The sequence below is a fragment of the Hemitrygon akajei genome, chromosome 10 (genome assembly GCF_048418815.1).
Source record: "Hemitrygon akajei chromosome 10, sHemAka1.3, whole genome shotgun sequence".
In the NCBI taxonomy this organism is placed as follows: domain Eukaryota; kingdom Metazoa; phylum Chordata; class Chondrichthyes; order Myliobatiformes; family Dasyatidae; genus Hemitrygon; species Hemitrygon akajei.
In genome coordinates, this window is record NC_133133.1 from 149572516 (window position 1) to 149588682 (window position 16167).

The following is a 16167-nucleotide window of genomic DNA, read 5'->3' on the forward strand; positions in this document are numbered from 1 at the left end:
AGCAGCCATTCACGCACAAGGCTCACTTGAATATCGATTCCCCATGTATTCAGAACAAGGTTAATGTTTCTCAAAGACGAGAGAGACTGCAGATGCTGGAACGTGGAGCAACAAACAATGTGCTGGAGTAAGTTGGTGGATCGTGCAGCATCTGTGGGACAAAAGAAATTGTGGTCCTACAGCACGACCTACCGAGTTCCTCTAATGCAGGGGTTCCTAACCATTTTTATGCTATGGACCATTACCATGAAACAAGGGGTCCGTGGACCCCAAGTTGGCAGCCCCTGCTTTAATGCGTCTTTGAGTTCACAGCAAAGACACACCCATGGAAATTGACAGAGAAATAAAATTTGCACGTTACTGATGTTATAATAAGGTTCTTTTCTCTCTCCTTTCAGTGGCGACTCCACAATACTGGCCTTAAATTCAACATTATTGATTCTCAGTATATTTCACTTTATATCAGTAAGTAATGCACTTTACTTATGTTTGTTGTATTTTAGTACTAGTAACCTGTGTTAGGAATGATGAGAGTAATGGCAAACGATGCATAAATGATAGTAACCAGAATGTGTATTGTGGGTATGGAAACAATTTGTAATTGTTTTTGCACACCTCAACAAAGCATTAAAGAGCCTCAAAAAGACAACACCCATCATTAAGGAACCCCCTTCACCCAGGCCGTGCCTCCTTCTTAGACCAAGGAGCTAACTATAGACTTCAGCAGAGAGAAACCAGAGGTCCATGAGCCAGTCCTCATCGGAGGTGGTCAGTAAATTTAAATTCCTGGGTGTCACTATCTTAAGATGACCTGTCCTGGACCCATCACATAAATATAATTGCAAAGAAAGCACGACAGTGCCTCTACTTCCTTAGAAGGAAGCGGAGATTCAGCATGTCATCAAAAACCATCCACACGACATGTTGCCACAGAAAAGAGGCATCCATTATCAAAGATCCTCACCACCCAGGCCAGGCTCTTTTCTCGCTGCTGCCATCAGGTAGAAGGTACAGGTGCCTCAGGACTCGCACCACCAGGTGCAAGAATTGTTACTGCACCTCAACCATCAGGCTCCTGAACAAAAAAGAATAGCTACACTCATCTATTGAGTTGTTTCCACAACGAATGATCTCACTTTAAGGATTCTTTGTTTTGTTATTTCCTGTTCTTATAACATTTATTGCTATTACTTATTAACATTTCAACAGCCTGTCATCATCTATGCTCCTGCTCTTTCATTGATCCTGTTTACAGTTACTATATAGATTTGCTGAGTATGCCTCCAGGAAAAAGGATCTCAGGGTTGTATGTAATGACATGTATGTGGTCTGATAATAAATTTTACTTTGAACTTTTAAACATTTCTCATTGCCACTATCAAGGAGGAAGTACGGGAACTTGAAAACACATACTGTACTCAACATTTCAGGAACAGCTTCCTCCGCTCCACGGTCAGATTACTGAATGCACAATGAGCCTGTGTACACCGCCTTGGTATTGTTTTCTTTGCTCTCTCTTTTGCTCTACTTATTTAATTTAGTTTTTCTAATATATATTTCTTACTGTAATTTATAATTTTTATTATTATGTATTGCAATGTACTGCTTAAACAAAACAACAGATTTCACAACATACGTCAGTAAGTGATGCTGACTTTGATTCCTGAAATACAGCTCCATTGAAATTGCCCAAAAACAAAGATGAATTTCTACCATGCGATAGTTTTTTAGTTTGATGCAAAATCAAAAAAGACAGGATAAGATGTTAATATCCCTTGTGCCAATGGTTCGCGAGCACTTGCTCGAGACTGCCTTGATGTTGGGAGTGGTGCAGGCTTGATAGGCAAAGATTTTCAAGTGGGCACCCTCCTTCCTTAATATTTCATTGATTAGCCTCTCCGGAGGGCTTCTGGCATCCCAGAGTCACCCCCTGTTGTGTCCTCCCACTCTTTTGGATGCTATCTTTGGAGTCTTTTAGCTTGAGCCAAAGCCATTGACTGCTCCTTTCTGCTGCCTCTGATGTGGTGCTGATGGTTTGCAGAACAGTCTGACCGTGGATCCCGAGCTCCTTCAGTAACCTGATGGTGGATGTGGCTATAAATTCCACTTCCCACTTCCATAGGACAAACTTCGGCTTTCCAGCCCCATCGCTGAGCTTCAGCTGCTAATCTGCGTAACGCAGCCTCTTACATTTATGTGCTTCAGCCACTGAATCCTCCCACAGGACTGAGAGTTCCACGATGTAGGTTATCTGCAGTGAACCAGAGCAGAGAACCAAGTCTGGCCTAAGGATTGGTGGTAGCAATTTCCAGTGGAAAGACCAGCTGCTTATTGACATCCACCAGCATTTTTCGGTCATGAGCCATGTTCATCTGTCCTGTTTCTTGCTTAGGACGGAGACTAACTGGTCTTTTCCCTTCCTCCTGGACAAATGCTGCTGGTGTCAGAGCGTTAGTCGTTCTAGGGGGCAAGGAGTTGGCTGCTATCCTCTTGGTCTCAATTGCTGCTGTCAGACTCTTCAAGACCTGGTTGTGACATCACGTGTATCTGCCTTGTGTGAGGATGGTTTTGTAGCTTGCCAGGACATGCTTGAGGGTTTAGAATCGGGCACAGGGAACGAGCTGGCTTCTCACTGAACCACTGGTGGAGGTTTTTTTTTGGTGAGGGAAGCACATATGTAACTCTGATAAGAAAGCCAAGTCTGTTTGCTTCCATCTCCCATATGTCCTTCCAGCTGATTTTCCTCCTCTCAATGCTTTCCCACTGCATCCATTAGCCAGGGAAAAAGCTTTTGCACTTCTGTCTGACTCTTCTTGATCGTCGCTCTTCCTCGACAACCATCTTTCTTCGCTCTGGAATTGTGGCCTTCTGCCATGAGGGTCCATTTGCTGCCAGACCAAATGTAACTGTTTAAAATATGAATTAAAATATATGATTGCATTGTAGCTTTCTGATTTGCTTTTAGAGTTCAGGGGTTTGCATTTCCTTATTTTAATGTCCTTTCAGGTCATTTACTGTCTCTCTCTTGCCTTCACAGTATACAGAAATATTAATTTCAACAAATATTTGCAACCTTAGGTTACTGCTTCAGTATGCTACTTAGTCCATTTCTGTTAAAAAGGAATTTAATAAACTCTTGTTGAGCTTCCAGCTGGGTACAGATATTGATTATAACCCATGTTTCGATGATAAACTCTGTTATCTTCTTCAGGGGTGATGCCTGAAGATGGTAGAGTTCGTCATCAAAACATTGGTTATAAAGCACTAGATTTTTTAAAAAAAAATATCTGTTTACCGTATCTCATCCATTTCTAATATGGAGACAACAAAACTATTTAAATAGGAGTTTTTCTGCACATTTAAAAAAAATAAATTTCTCTCTTTCCGTTTCAGATGAGTCATTAATAAAACTAAATGAGGTACGGCACATTCCACAGTCTGCGGCAAGTTCTAAAAGGACCTACCGTTACTTACATTCACAAGATGAGCATCCGGCAGAAATGCTGAAGCACGACCCTCGTGACGGTTTTTTTCATTGTAAGGTTTCTCGACAAATATTCCAGTGTGTGTATTAATAAACAATGTATTTGCTGCTCCAGTGAAAACAATTGTGTCCGGTTAGAACCATCAAAATGATTTTCATTAGTAGACTTTCAAAATTGTGGCTACGTTGAGGCATGTGTTATAAAGGAGGCTTAACCATTTATAATCTTTGTGATCACCCAGGCCATCAAGGGGCTTCATTATTTTGTACAAAAGTAAGGGTTTGTTATTATTTCAGTTGTTTTATTCTAACTGGAGTCAGTACATTAGTGCCAATCAAAATGATGATATTTCTTATAAAGGCATAGTGATTTTATCTGTAGCAATATATCTTGAAATTTGTTTATGGTCACTTCCCATCAGTTAACCATAATGTGTCAGTTTTTACTAAGGCTTTAGTTGTGTCAGATCAGATCTGACTAGATCTTTCTTCAGTCAGGCACCTTGCACTTTGAATAACTGTGATCAGTAAAGGCTTTCATAGGCTACAGCACTAAAATGTACTGCCATTATGAAAGTGTTTAACAAGCCTTTGTAGTTGCCACAGAAATGGAGATGTGCCATTTTTCATGTTGAAATAGGACAGAACATTGAATTACAGCACTGAAGAGGCAATTCAGTCCTTGATTTTGTGTCAGTCTTGATGCCAATTTATACAAAATCGCCTCCTCCTGTTGTACACATTAGTACTGCATATCCCTCCATTCCCTTCATATCCATGTGCCTATCTATAAGCATCTTAAACTCCGCCAAACTGCCCACTTCCACTAATACCTTGGTAACTTATTCCAGGCATTTGCCACTCAGCGTAAGAAGAACATAAAAATAAAACTTGCCCTTTACGTGACTTTTAAACTTCCCACCCTCCCTCACCCCCACAAAACCTTAAAGCACGCCCTCTGGTATTGACATTTCAACACTATCTATACTTCTCAAAATGTTAAAGTCCTCTAACAGGTCTCCCATCAGCCTCTGACACTCCTGGGGAGAACAACCCAAGTTTGTCCAACCTGTTGTTACAGCTCGTACCTTCTAATCCAAGCCGCGTCCTAGTAAAATTCTTCTGTACCCTCTTCAAAGTCTCTACTTCCTTCCTGTAGTGGAGTGGCTACTGCACACAATACTCCCAGGTGCGGTCTGGATAGTTTTCTATTGTAGCAGCATGACTTCCTCGCTCTTCTACTCAACATCCCTACTGGTGAGGAAGGCACCCCATACGCCGCCTTTACCACATTCACTTTCATTGAACTGTGGTACATCCCTGTGAACCTGAATCGTAATAAGGGCTCCTTTCCCTTTTCACTTTGCCTCCAAAGTGCAACACCTCACACGCTCGGGGGCTGTAAACTCCATCTGCCACTTCTCTACCCATGTCTGTAACTGATGCATATCCCATTGTATTCTTTGGTCCACAACCCCACCGTCTGCAAACCTGCGAAACCACGCATCTACATTTTCACCCGAATCAATGAAATATATCACAAGCGACAGAGTCCCTTCACCAATTCCTGCAGAACGTTATGGTTCACCAAACTTCAGCCAGAAGAACGGCACACCACCCCACTCTCTGGCTTCTGTGGGCAAACAAGTTCTGAATCCAGAGCTTACAATTCACCTTGGTCCCATGCACCTTTATATTCTGAATCAACCTAGCATGAGGGCCATTACTAAAGTCCATGTCAATAACATCCACCTCATCAAGCTCCTCTCTCCTTTGTCAAAAATTGCAGCCAAGTTTGTCAGGCATGACCTGCCCTGCACAAAGCATGCTGACTGTTCCTAAGCAGGCCGTGCCTTTCTAAATGCTTATAAATTCAGTCCCTTACTATGCAGTCTAGTAGTCTCCCTACCACTGACTGGCCTATAATTACCTAGATTATCCCTGTTTCCTTTCTTGAATAAAGGCACAACGTTTGCTACTTTCTGTTCCTTTGAGACCTCACCTGTTGCTAGTGAAGACACAAAGATTCTTGGCAAAGCCCCAGCAATCCCTTCACTTGCCACTTTAAATATTCTGGGATATACTGTATGCCACCAGGCCCTGATGCTTTTCAGAACTGCCTCCTCCTCAATCTCAGAATGTCCCAGCACGATAGTATATCCCATTCTGCTTTGACTGCCCTCTAAGTCATTGTCCTTGGTAAATAATAGTACAATTGCTCGGGCTACAAGCCCAGTTTCCCTCCTTTATTCTTGATTAGACCTACCCTCCTCTGTTTCTTAATAGAAATATAAACTACCTTGGGAATCTCCTTGATCCTGCTTGCCAAGGGCATTTTATGACCCCTGTTGACCTTCCTAATTGCTTGCTTAAGCACTTCATGCTATCTTTATATTCCCAAGGGTGCAGAATGTTTTTAGCTTCCTAAACCTTTTTCTTGAATGAATTTAGGACCTTTCAGGTTATTCAAGGTTTTTTTTTTGCCTTACCAAATTCCTTATTCTTTAGCAGAACATGCTGTTCCTGAACTCTGATCAGCTGATCCGTAAACGGCTTCCACATGTCAGACATCTATTTGTACGAGAATAGTTGCTCCCAGTTAATGCTGGTTAGCTCATATCTTATCCCGTCATAATTTGCCCTTCCCCAATTTTCTAACCTTCTACAAGATCCAATTTCAACCTAACTCAAAACTATCTCAGAACAAAAATAACTCAATTAGTGCAATTCTGAATCAGTTGCACATTTGCACCTGGATGGTGACATCTTCACTAATGATTTTTTTTTTGTCTCTCCAAAGCTTAGATGGAATAGTTCTTACTTTTATTTTTCTACATCTATTTCCAAAGAATGCATTTCCATGGACATTTGCTGTCCCAAGTTATCTTGATCATGTTATTCCTCCCGGAGTCTGGTCATTAAGTCGAGAAGATTGTTTGTTAATAAGCTACATCACACTTGTCTTTGTTACGTGCTCGCAGCTGTGATTTCCAGCAAGTATCATTAAACTGTGATGTGGAGTGGAAAAGATTCATTTCTCCACTTTCTAATGACTTATCTACCAAACCTGAAGGTGGCATCACCACCAATGTTTTGCTTCATGTCATTCATCTTGCTAAATACAAGCATACCAGGCTCTGGTGAAAACACCTATTCATTCCAGTCTTTTATAGTCTAACCGAGTCATCAGCAGCTTCAGATATACATCAGGCATTTTGAATGAGCAAAGACAAGCCTCTACATAAATACATGAAAGAATCTGCTTTGGTCAAATTGTTGGTATTTATGCTCCCTAAATTGCTCCTTGGTGTAGACGTATGTCTAAATTATTACCTGTACATGTTAAATTCAAATTAACTTGCCTTACTGGTTTCTCATTTTCCTGACAGTATTTAAGATGGTGTTTTATAGACATACCAATTAATAGATGTAGCATGTTTTCTATAATCATTATTTATAACTTAAACTGGTTAAGGCAAACCACCTTTTCAAAGTTATGTAGCCCTTTCCACCAGGTCCATGCTGAGATTTTTGCCCATCTACACAAATCCTATTGGTCAGATTTTGTCTGTATTCTTTTATGCCTTACCTACTGAAGTGCCTGTTTAAGTGCTTAACTGTAGCTGGCCGGTGTTGTAGTGGCATCTACACCAGGCTTCGAGGCGAGTGGTCCTAGGTTCCAATCCGACTGACTCCTTGTACACCACCCATCCATGCTGAGTTGAGTGTCAAGCTAGCAACTCGGCCTCGTAACAAAACAGACTAAAATGCTAAAGAAACAGCAAAGTGCAGAAACAGAAAACTGCATGATACACAGGAACAACAAGTCCTTGACTGGTTTTCATAGTTCCACCAAAAAAAAAAATCACTTTGTTAAAAGTTGCTCTTTTTTTAAAATGATAATTGTGTTTGAGTGAGATGCCATTACCAAATTACTGCTAATGAATCATCCAGTTTCTTAATTTATTCCATATGTGTTATACACATATAAATGAAGTCCAGTGGCGAGGAGTTTAAAGTGTAGTAAAACTGTATGCCATTAACCTGTTTCTAAATAGTTTAAGTTTTTAATCCTGGCAAAAGTTTTTATGTGATTCAATGCAGTTTGTGGATTTTTATTGTTAAAAGAAGAAGTGAGCTTTTAGTTGCATTCAGCTAAGATTTTGTCAAGATTTGCACATGAGTAAGATCATAATTCTTATTTCAGCTGGGAATAACACAACCGTGTTTTATAGCAACCTGTCTCACCAGTTTTTATTAATTCCTTTTCTCAGTACCTCTAATTGCTGAATCCCACGTGCAACGATTGCTGCCTGATTGTGCCTACAAACCCAGCTATGTAATTAAAGGGTTCCCTCTGCACCGTTACCAAGGATTACAGTTTGTAAGCATCTTTTTCTGTTTACGTGGGCAGGGTTATTATGCCACTGATGCTAACAATTTGATTTATGTATTTCTATGGTGTGTGATCAGCTTCACATTATATTAATTCAAATTTAATTTGTCATTAACTGTTGTGCTGTTTATAATGCAGTTCAATGCTAAACTAATTTTGCTAATCATGCTATTACCAAAAAGGACCCTAATGGATGTGTGGAGATCACTGAAGACAAAACAGTATATTCAGATTAGATTTATTATCTGGTTCCATATCCGATTATTCTTGACCTAATTTCAACACAGAACAGCTTGCCAATTGAAATCAAAGGGCACTGCGATTTAAGTTTCAAAAATGATTCTTTTTAGACTCTCTATTCTCACATAAAGGGGAGCAGGCATCCTGAGGTCAATCTTATTTCAGTCATTTATTTGTACTAATATCTGCATAACCCTCAAACATAAGAACAAAGGCACTAACGAGGATTAGATAGAGGCTGTGTGGCCCTTTATACCTGCTCCACCTTTCACTGACGTCATGGCAGATCTGCTCCAGCAGCATTGTTTTCTTGCACCATCTCCATATCCCTTGGTTCTCATAATGTTTGAAATCTCTGTCTGTTTGAATGAATTCCAATTGAACTTCTACTGCCCTCCAGGGTAGAAAGTTCCAAAAATTCACCATCTTCTGAACGGAGAAGGTTCTGCTCTTCTCAAGTCTGTGGATCTTTACACATGATTATTTGATGCCTTTTTTTTGACATTTTAGTCTATGGGATTCAGTGGTAAAGTCGCCATTTATGGTCCATCTCTAATTTTCCTCCTGAAGTTTGTTGGGAACTACCTACAAACCCGGTAGTGAAGTTAATCACATGTTGCACTTAATGTTTTGAGGGTGGTTATGAAGATTTGATCATGTATTTTGATGAAGATTGGGGCTGAGAGGAAAATTGGATCAGGCAGGATGAAATGGCAGTGTAGACTGGATGGGCCAGATGGCCTAATTCTGCTCCTATAGCTTATGGTCTATTTTTATGTCAGGAATGTGTGTCAGTTACAGGAGTTCGCCAATGTGGTATAGTTACCATTTACTAATCCATTGTGTAATGTATGGTTTTGAGCGAGACTGTTAAGAAGCTATGATGATTTGAATGGAATGCCTATGTGTTGCCAGTTGTCTACTTGTTATTTGTTGCCATTATTTGTAATGTCCACCGACAACCAATCTGTAGTTTGGCTGAAAATGTCATGAGAAACTCAACAGCAACAGTCAAAACAAGCAAACTTCTTAAAGAAGAGAAGAATTGTGACTAAAGCTGCTTCCAGCAAGTATCCTGTAGCAAAGCTGAGCTAGGAAACCATGAAGAAAGGCATCATACCACAGAAAGAGGCTTCCGTGAATTTAAGGTGCAAACACTAAAAGTCTTGGTAGAAAGTTGGAATGTTAGATAACAGTTGTGTGTCTATTAGAAGCCGCCTTGATGCACACATGAAAGGCCATCAGAGTAGATAGCTCCAGAGAACATGGTGGGAATGTAGCCCCAAGAATGTTTGCCCACTCACCTAACCTATCCAAGTCACCCTGCATCCTCTTAGCATCCTCCTCACAGCTAACACCGCCACCCAGCTTCGTGTCATCCGCAAACTTGGAGATGCTGCATTTAATTCCCTCATCTAAATCATTAATATATATTGTAAACAACTGGGGTCCCAGCACTGAGCCTTGCAGTACCCCACTAGTCACTGCCTGCCATTCTGAAAAGGTCCCGTTTATTCCCACTCATTGTTTCCTGTCTGCCAACCAATTCTCTATCCACATCAATACCATACCCCAATACCATGTGCTTTAAGCTTGCACACTAATCTCCTGTGTGGGACCTTGTCAAAAGCCTTTTGAAAATCCAAATATACCACATCCACTGGTTCTCCCCTATCCACTCTACTAGTTACATTCTCAAAAAATTCTATAAGATTCGTCAGACATGATTTTCCTTTTACAAATCCATGCTGACTTTGTCCAATGATTTCACCGCTTTCCAAATGTGCTGTTATCACATCTTTGATAACCGACTCTAGCATTTTCCCCACCACCGATGTCAGGCTAACCGGTCTATAATTTCCTGGTTTCTCTCTCCCTCCTTTTTTAAAAAGTGGGGTTACAGTAGCACCCTCCAATCCTCATGAACTAATCCAGAATCTAAAGAGTTTTGAAAAATTATTACTAATGCATCCACTATTTTTTTGGGCTACTTCCTTAAGCACTCTGGGATGCAGACCATCTGGCCCTGGGGATTTATCTGCCTTTAATCCCTTCAATTTACCTAACACCACTTCCCTACTAACATGTATTTCCCTCAGTTCCTCCATCTGACTAGACCCTCGGTCCCCTACTATTTCCGGAAGATTATTTATGTCCTCCTTAGTGAGGACAGAACCAAAGTAGTTATTCAGTTGGTCTGCCATGTCCTTGTTCCCCATGATCAATTCACCTGTTTCTGACTGTAAGGGACCTACATTTGTCTTCACCAATCTTTTTCTTTTCACATATCTATAAAAGCTTTTACAGTCAGTTTTTATGTTCTCTGCCAGCTTTCTCTCATAATCTTTTTTCCCTTTCCTAATTAAGCCATTTGTCCTCCCCTGCTGGACTCTGAATTTCTCCCGGTCCTCAGGTGTGCCGCTTTTTCTGGCTAATTTGTATGTTTCTTCTTTGAACTTGATACTATCCCTAATTTCCCTTGTCAGCCATGTGTGCACTACCTTCCCTGGTTTATTCTTTTGCCAAACTGGGATGAACAAGGCATTATAATGCCTTTCCTTTAACAGGGCAAAAACTGAACTCAATACTCCCAAGTGAAGCCTCATTGACAATTTGTGTAACTGCAACGTAATGTCCCTACTCCTAAACTTAATGCCATGACTGATAAAGGCCAACATGCGAAATGCCTTCTTCACCATCCTGTCGACTTGCCCATCTGATTTCAATGAATTGTGCACTGCGCACTGTACACCACTTTCACAGAGCTAGAGGAACTCCACATTGGGCCATTCAAATATTCCTCTTTGGTCAAGGTTGTGAAGTTGGAACCTCTGGGATTGGGCAGGTTGCAGGCCAGCTGTGGAGCTTCAGATGGTCTTTGTCTTCAAATCTGATGGTCTGAATAACAGAGAAATCAAAGGAGAGAACAAGAGAATGATACGGAGGTAGAAGATTAGCCATAATTTTTTATTGTTTGGCAACGTAGGCACAGGGATTTAGTCAGGATGCATTTATATAAAATTTGTTCCAAAGTGCCTTTTGAAGTGTATGCATTCACCAGGACACCAGGTCCAAGCTGAAATATTAGCTTGGGATTTTTTATAAGCATCTCTCAAAGAGCCGTTGCCATTTTAGCTCATCATCTCACCTCTAGTAACACAGCCCTTCCTCACCACTACACTAAGTTACCAGCCTTCTCTCTTGGGAGTTCTTCCTCTACTTGGTACTTGGTGGAATTTTTTTGTCCATCTTCACAAGCTGAAAAGAGTAGGATAGCAGTCCTAAAAGACCACCCCCTTATTTTTTTAATCAATTACTTGAGAATAAATCGGAATCCCAGTGGAGAAAGGAAAGTAAGGCAGACGAGTTTGTGCATGGTGAGTTAAGGTAAAGATTTGGAGTACAGGTTTCCCTCGCTATCTGAAGGTAGGGCGTTCCTATGAAACCGTTTGTAAGCCGAAATTCATAAAGCGAAGAAGCAACTACCATTAATCAATATGGGAAAATTTTTTGAGCGTTCCCAGACCCACAAAATAACCTACCAAATCATACCAAATAACACCTAAAACCTAAAATAACACGACCATATAGTAAAATCAGGAATGATATGAAAATATACAGCCTATATAAAGTAGAAATATTGTATATACGGTGTAGTTTCACTTATCAGAATGGGGAAGACACGAACCAAAATCGATTTGGAGGGAAAAATCGGCACGTACACGCATGCGCACACAACTGCCCACACAAGGCTTCATGGTCATGGTAGTCTTTCTCGGGGTAAACACACATATCAAGCGGGCGTCTTTTTTTTGTAAAAGCGAAAATCCTCTTTGGTTAGCGAAAACAGGTACTAATGTAGGTTTTTTCGTAACGGCGAGCTGTCGTAAAGTGAATGTTCGTAAAACGAGGGCCACCTGTACTCATGTGCTACCTGCTGTGTAAATTTTGTAATAACATTGAACTCCAAGTAGCTGTCATGGCAGGCTGTTGACCAGACCAGTTTGGACATGGAATGCATAACTCCTCTGGTCAAACATTTTTCTGAGTGATGTGGTTATGTAGCCTCGAGCTGCAACAACTAGTGTTATGAACTCGGTTAATCCAGACTGTATCTGTGCCAAGAAGAGGAAAATCCTCTTGACATCTTTTAAAAGACTCATCCCACATATATCAAGTAGTCAAGAATCTTGGCAGAGATGAAGTATGGTCATCTAAAAGAGCAGATAATTACTAAATATTATTCTCTAGCATTTGAAAGGCACCTCTTCAGGGCCTGTAAAGGCAGGCAAATCTTTTTCCAAAGATGTTGTATCTCTTTTTGAGAAAGGGCATCTTGCTGAAGATAAATAGTTTGTATTTCAGCTACAAACAAAACCAACAAGAGAATTTCATAGAAAAATGTGTCATCACAAGCTACTGTTCAGAGTGTCTAAATTCTAGCAAACTTTGCTGAAATGGAATCTGAATTGAAATTCCATTGTCGGCCTACCCATCTGCTCCTAACCCTGACATAACATGGACAATTTCTAAATTTGGGGAAGTAGCTGACATTACTGGTGAAGTGCCTTGTTTTCTTTGAAATGGGATCCATGATGCCAGCTGCTTTTCTGACTCTATTTTATCAGTGAAAAGCATAAATATCAAAGTTATGTTAAAATTATGTAATTACTGCTTCCTCTGCCATCTTTAGAGAAAGAAAATTGTTGGAGCATCTTCAGAGAAAATGACTTGTAGCTCGATGCTTTTCCTTATGTGATGCAGAAATGAAATGATTCCCTAGTGTAAGGGTGAAGTAGATGAAGAATATTATCAGGACCTGCAAATTTTTTTTTAAAATGTCATTGTAAACATACCCTTATTCTCACAATATAACAAGATTCTCTCATGGAAATGCTTTTGTTCCAAGTCTTAATATTTTTAGTGTGTGGGTTTATAATAAATCGCTCGTTGGTTTAGATGATTGCACTGTTTCTTGCGATTTAAAAAAAAATTTCCCTCCTGAAAGGCGTGATGTTTAAAGGCAATGGCTATCATTTGATATGCTTGGAAAATGAAGCACTTAATGCACATTTTTTTGGTGCATTATGCAATTCATTTTAAGTCGATGGGTCAACCCAAGGATCTAATAAGAGGCAGTGTGTGGGATCTCTATGCTTCAGACACTTCCCGGTAGTGACGGCACCTCTTCTCCCAAGCTTGCATGCTTTTTCTGATTGTCGACCTTCCCCAAAACAACTCATCTCCCAGTGTTATTGTGCAATTGACTCTTGCCTTACTTCCTCGTTAACCTGCCATTCAGCCTCCCTCAGGAAATCTCATTTCTCAATCCTTGACTGTGCTTCTGCCTGGTGTCCCAAAAGGCAGCGGCCATGTATATTGTAGTCATTTATGTATTCTTGCGATATAGAAAGGAACCAGTCCGCCCATCATATCTATGCTGGCTCTCAGAACATTTCCATCAGCCCCATCACCCCACTTGTATCTCTGTAATTTGTTTTCTCCCACTTGCCTGTCAATTGCAGTGTCAATTAAATAAAAATCACAGCTTGGGCTGGTGGAGGAATCCCACCTAGTCACATGGAATTCATGCAAACCCCAGGTAGACAGCATCTAAAATCACAACAAACCCAAGCCATTGAAGCCATGTAACAACAGTACTATTGCTGCGATAAATCTAAAATGTTATTTCAAACCATAAATCCGCCAAACCCACATTCAGAATCTGGATTTGAGAGATTAAATTGGAGTGTTGGTGCAAGCCTTTGCACCTCACATTTGTCATGGTCAAACTTGTGGATTTTTGTTTTCTTCTTCATTACAGTCAACTGAAGCTGCAACTTGTTGCTCACTCCCACCTCGTACCCACTTTGTGTAGTATTCTGACGAGATCGGGCGTTTTCAGGCTAGTATGGACGTAGGCTTGTATAGTATTCTGCATTTAATTAAACGGAAAATGCCATAAGCTCTCAATGTGTCGGGCAGCATCTGTGAAAAGAAAAATGACCTGAAGATTCCAACCCAACTTGTTGACTTGTTTCTCTTTGTACATTTGCTGCCTGATCTGCTGAGTGTTTAGTTTAATTTCAGATTTCCTGCATCTACCTCTTCTAACATAATTCTGAAACAAAACTAAAGAACGTTATTTGATCCATAATTGATCTGTCCAGGACTTTGTTATTCTGTGCCTGTTTCAGCAAGTAATTACATCATCATTCCCAGATGAGATCAGATTTCCTTCAGTTCGCCTTGAGAAGAATTGATGCTATTTTCATCAGGACCCAACATAAATTCCATTCCATCATTCCATTCGGCACACTCTTTGGTCATCTCACTCCAAAGTACCTTATTTTGTCCTTCTTTTCAACCTTTCTTTCTCCAATTTTTCTGCGGCTTGCTACTCATTTTAGGTTGTGGAGAATCCCTGGGTTACAAAAAAGGTTCTAGTTTTACAGGCATCCATAAATCAATTCTATCCATGTCATAAAATACATGAAGGTATTCATTATAGTAACTATACCCCCACAGTACGGATATGTATATTTATTTATGTTCTTCCCCTGCAGAGCTACAAAGATACAAGATCAGGATTTCTGACATTCAGTGACTGGTTTCAGTGTGAAGTATCAGGGGATGTAACATTGGTTAATAGAGTATCATTGCACAAGTATCAATAGAAGTGATCGCTTGTCAATTTTCAAAGCAAATGTCTTAAGTAGCTTCCTTTGTTAGCACTGGCAGCATGTGCTCTTAAGAGATATTGGCATCCAATTACTCTGGTGAGGTTACATGTAAATATTCTTTTCCCAAGACTGGTTGCACTTAATAATATTTATGGAGCTGGTTTACACATACAGGTGTATATAAGTCAAGATGGTGAGGGTTTATATACTTGTAGTGTTATGAGAAATCCTGTAAAGACTCATCCATTTTTTCCCTCCCTCCTGCTGGGAGACCTTGATCATCATGGTATATACTGTCCGGCAGTCCTTACTTCACATTTTAGGAGAGAACTCCAGCAGTTCGTGTGTGTTGCTTTGGATTTCCAGCATCTGCAGATTTTCTGATGTCTGGAAACAAAAGATTGTTATAGGAGTAGCTATCGCCTTCAGTAGTAAAATGACCACACACGTTGAAAGAACAATGACACAAAAGAGAGAACTTAATATGGTTATTATTCTTGTAGATTGAATTTACCTGCCTTGTAGAAATCCCTTGATTTTTGATTTTGGGTGATCCTTTCCATCAGATTGCCAGTTTGTTTTTAAAATTGCACTTACCTTTAATTTCCCTTTTAATTGGTCATGTAATTATGAATGTAGCTTGTATTGCCTTAAGCAGGAATCATTGCTGTATATTTCCTGTTTTAGAGATTGGTATTAAGTGGAATGATTCATTAGTACAGTTTGATGTTGAAAACAATAATTGTCAATAATTACTTCAGAGAATTTGGGATCAGTTTCATAACATAGAAAATAGTAAGACTGCATAATTTCATATCATGGAATATATGTAGATATATTTAAGGGAATGCTAGACAAATATTTGTAGAAGGGGAATAGGGTTTGCTCAAGCAGGTTGGGAGAGAATTCACATGGAACGTTGATAAAGTCAAATTGGGTCACCCTGCTTTGTTTATCTGCAAGACATTATATGTTATAATATTTTCAAATTTTTAAATTGTAGGTTCATCTGACTTATGTCTACCCCAATGATTACACGAGGCTAACACACATGGAATCAGAAAACAAATGCTTTTATTTTGAAAATATCTATTACTTGGAAAGGTGAGACCATGAAACATGAAATGTTAGGAAGGTAATGCCAGAAATTAAAAATTAAATGTAATGAAAATAAAAATGAGAATTATTTTGATGAAAATTAATTTAGGAATTTGGCTATCATCTGCATATTCTGAATACTTGTTTTTTTTTCCTGACCAGAAGTTGGATTCAGAGTTCAGAATTAATGTATGATTCCTTTAGCATTTTACGTTAAGGTGTTGGGAGAAATATATTCCAAGTCCTCCTCTGAAATTACCTGCAAA

At 39.8% G+C, this 16167-nt stretch overlaps 1 protein-coding gene across 1 annotated transcript in view; it reads left to right on the forward strand.

Moving 5' to 3' along the window:
- Positions 1 to 16167, forward strand: part of b4galnt3b (beta-1,4-N-acetyl-galactosaminyl transferase 3b) — a 168048-nt gene that overhangs the window by 116418 nt on the left and 35463 nt on the right. The window contains exons 8-11 of the mRNA XM_073059369.1: positions 399 to 465; positions 3394 to 3537; positions 7759 to 7868; positions 15807 to 15907. Of these exons, the coding sequence (XP_072915470.1) occupies positions 399 to 465; positions 3394 to 3537; positions 7759 to 7868; positions 15807 to 15907 (422 nt within the window). The remainder of the gene's footprint in view (positions 1 to 398; positions 466 to 3393; positions 3538 to 7758; positions 7869 to 15806; positions 15908 to 16167) is intronic.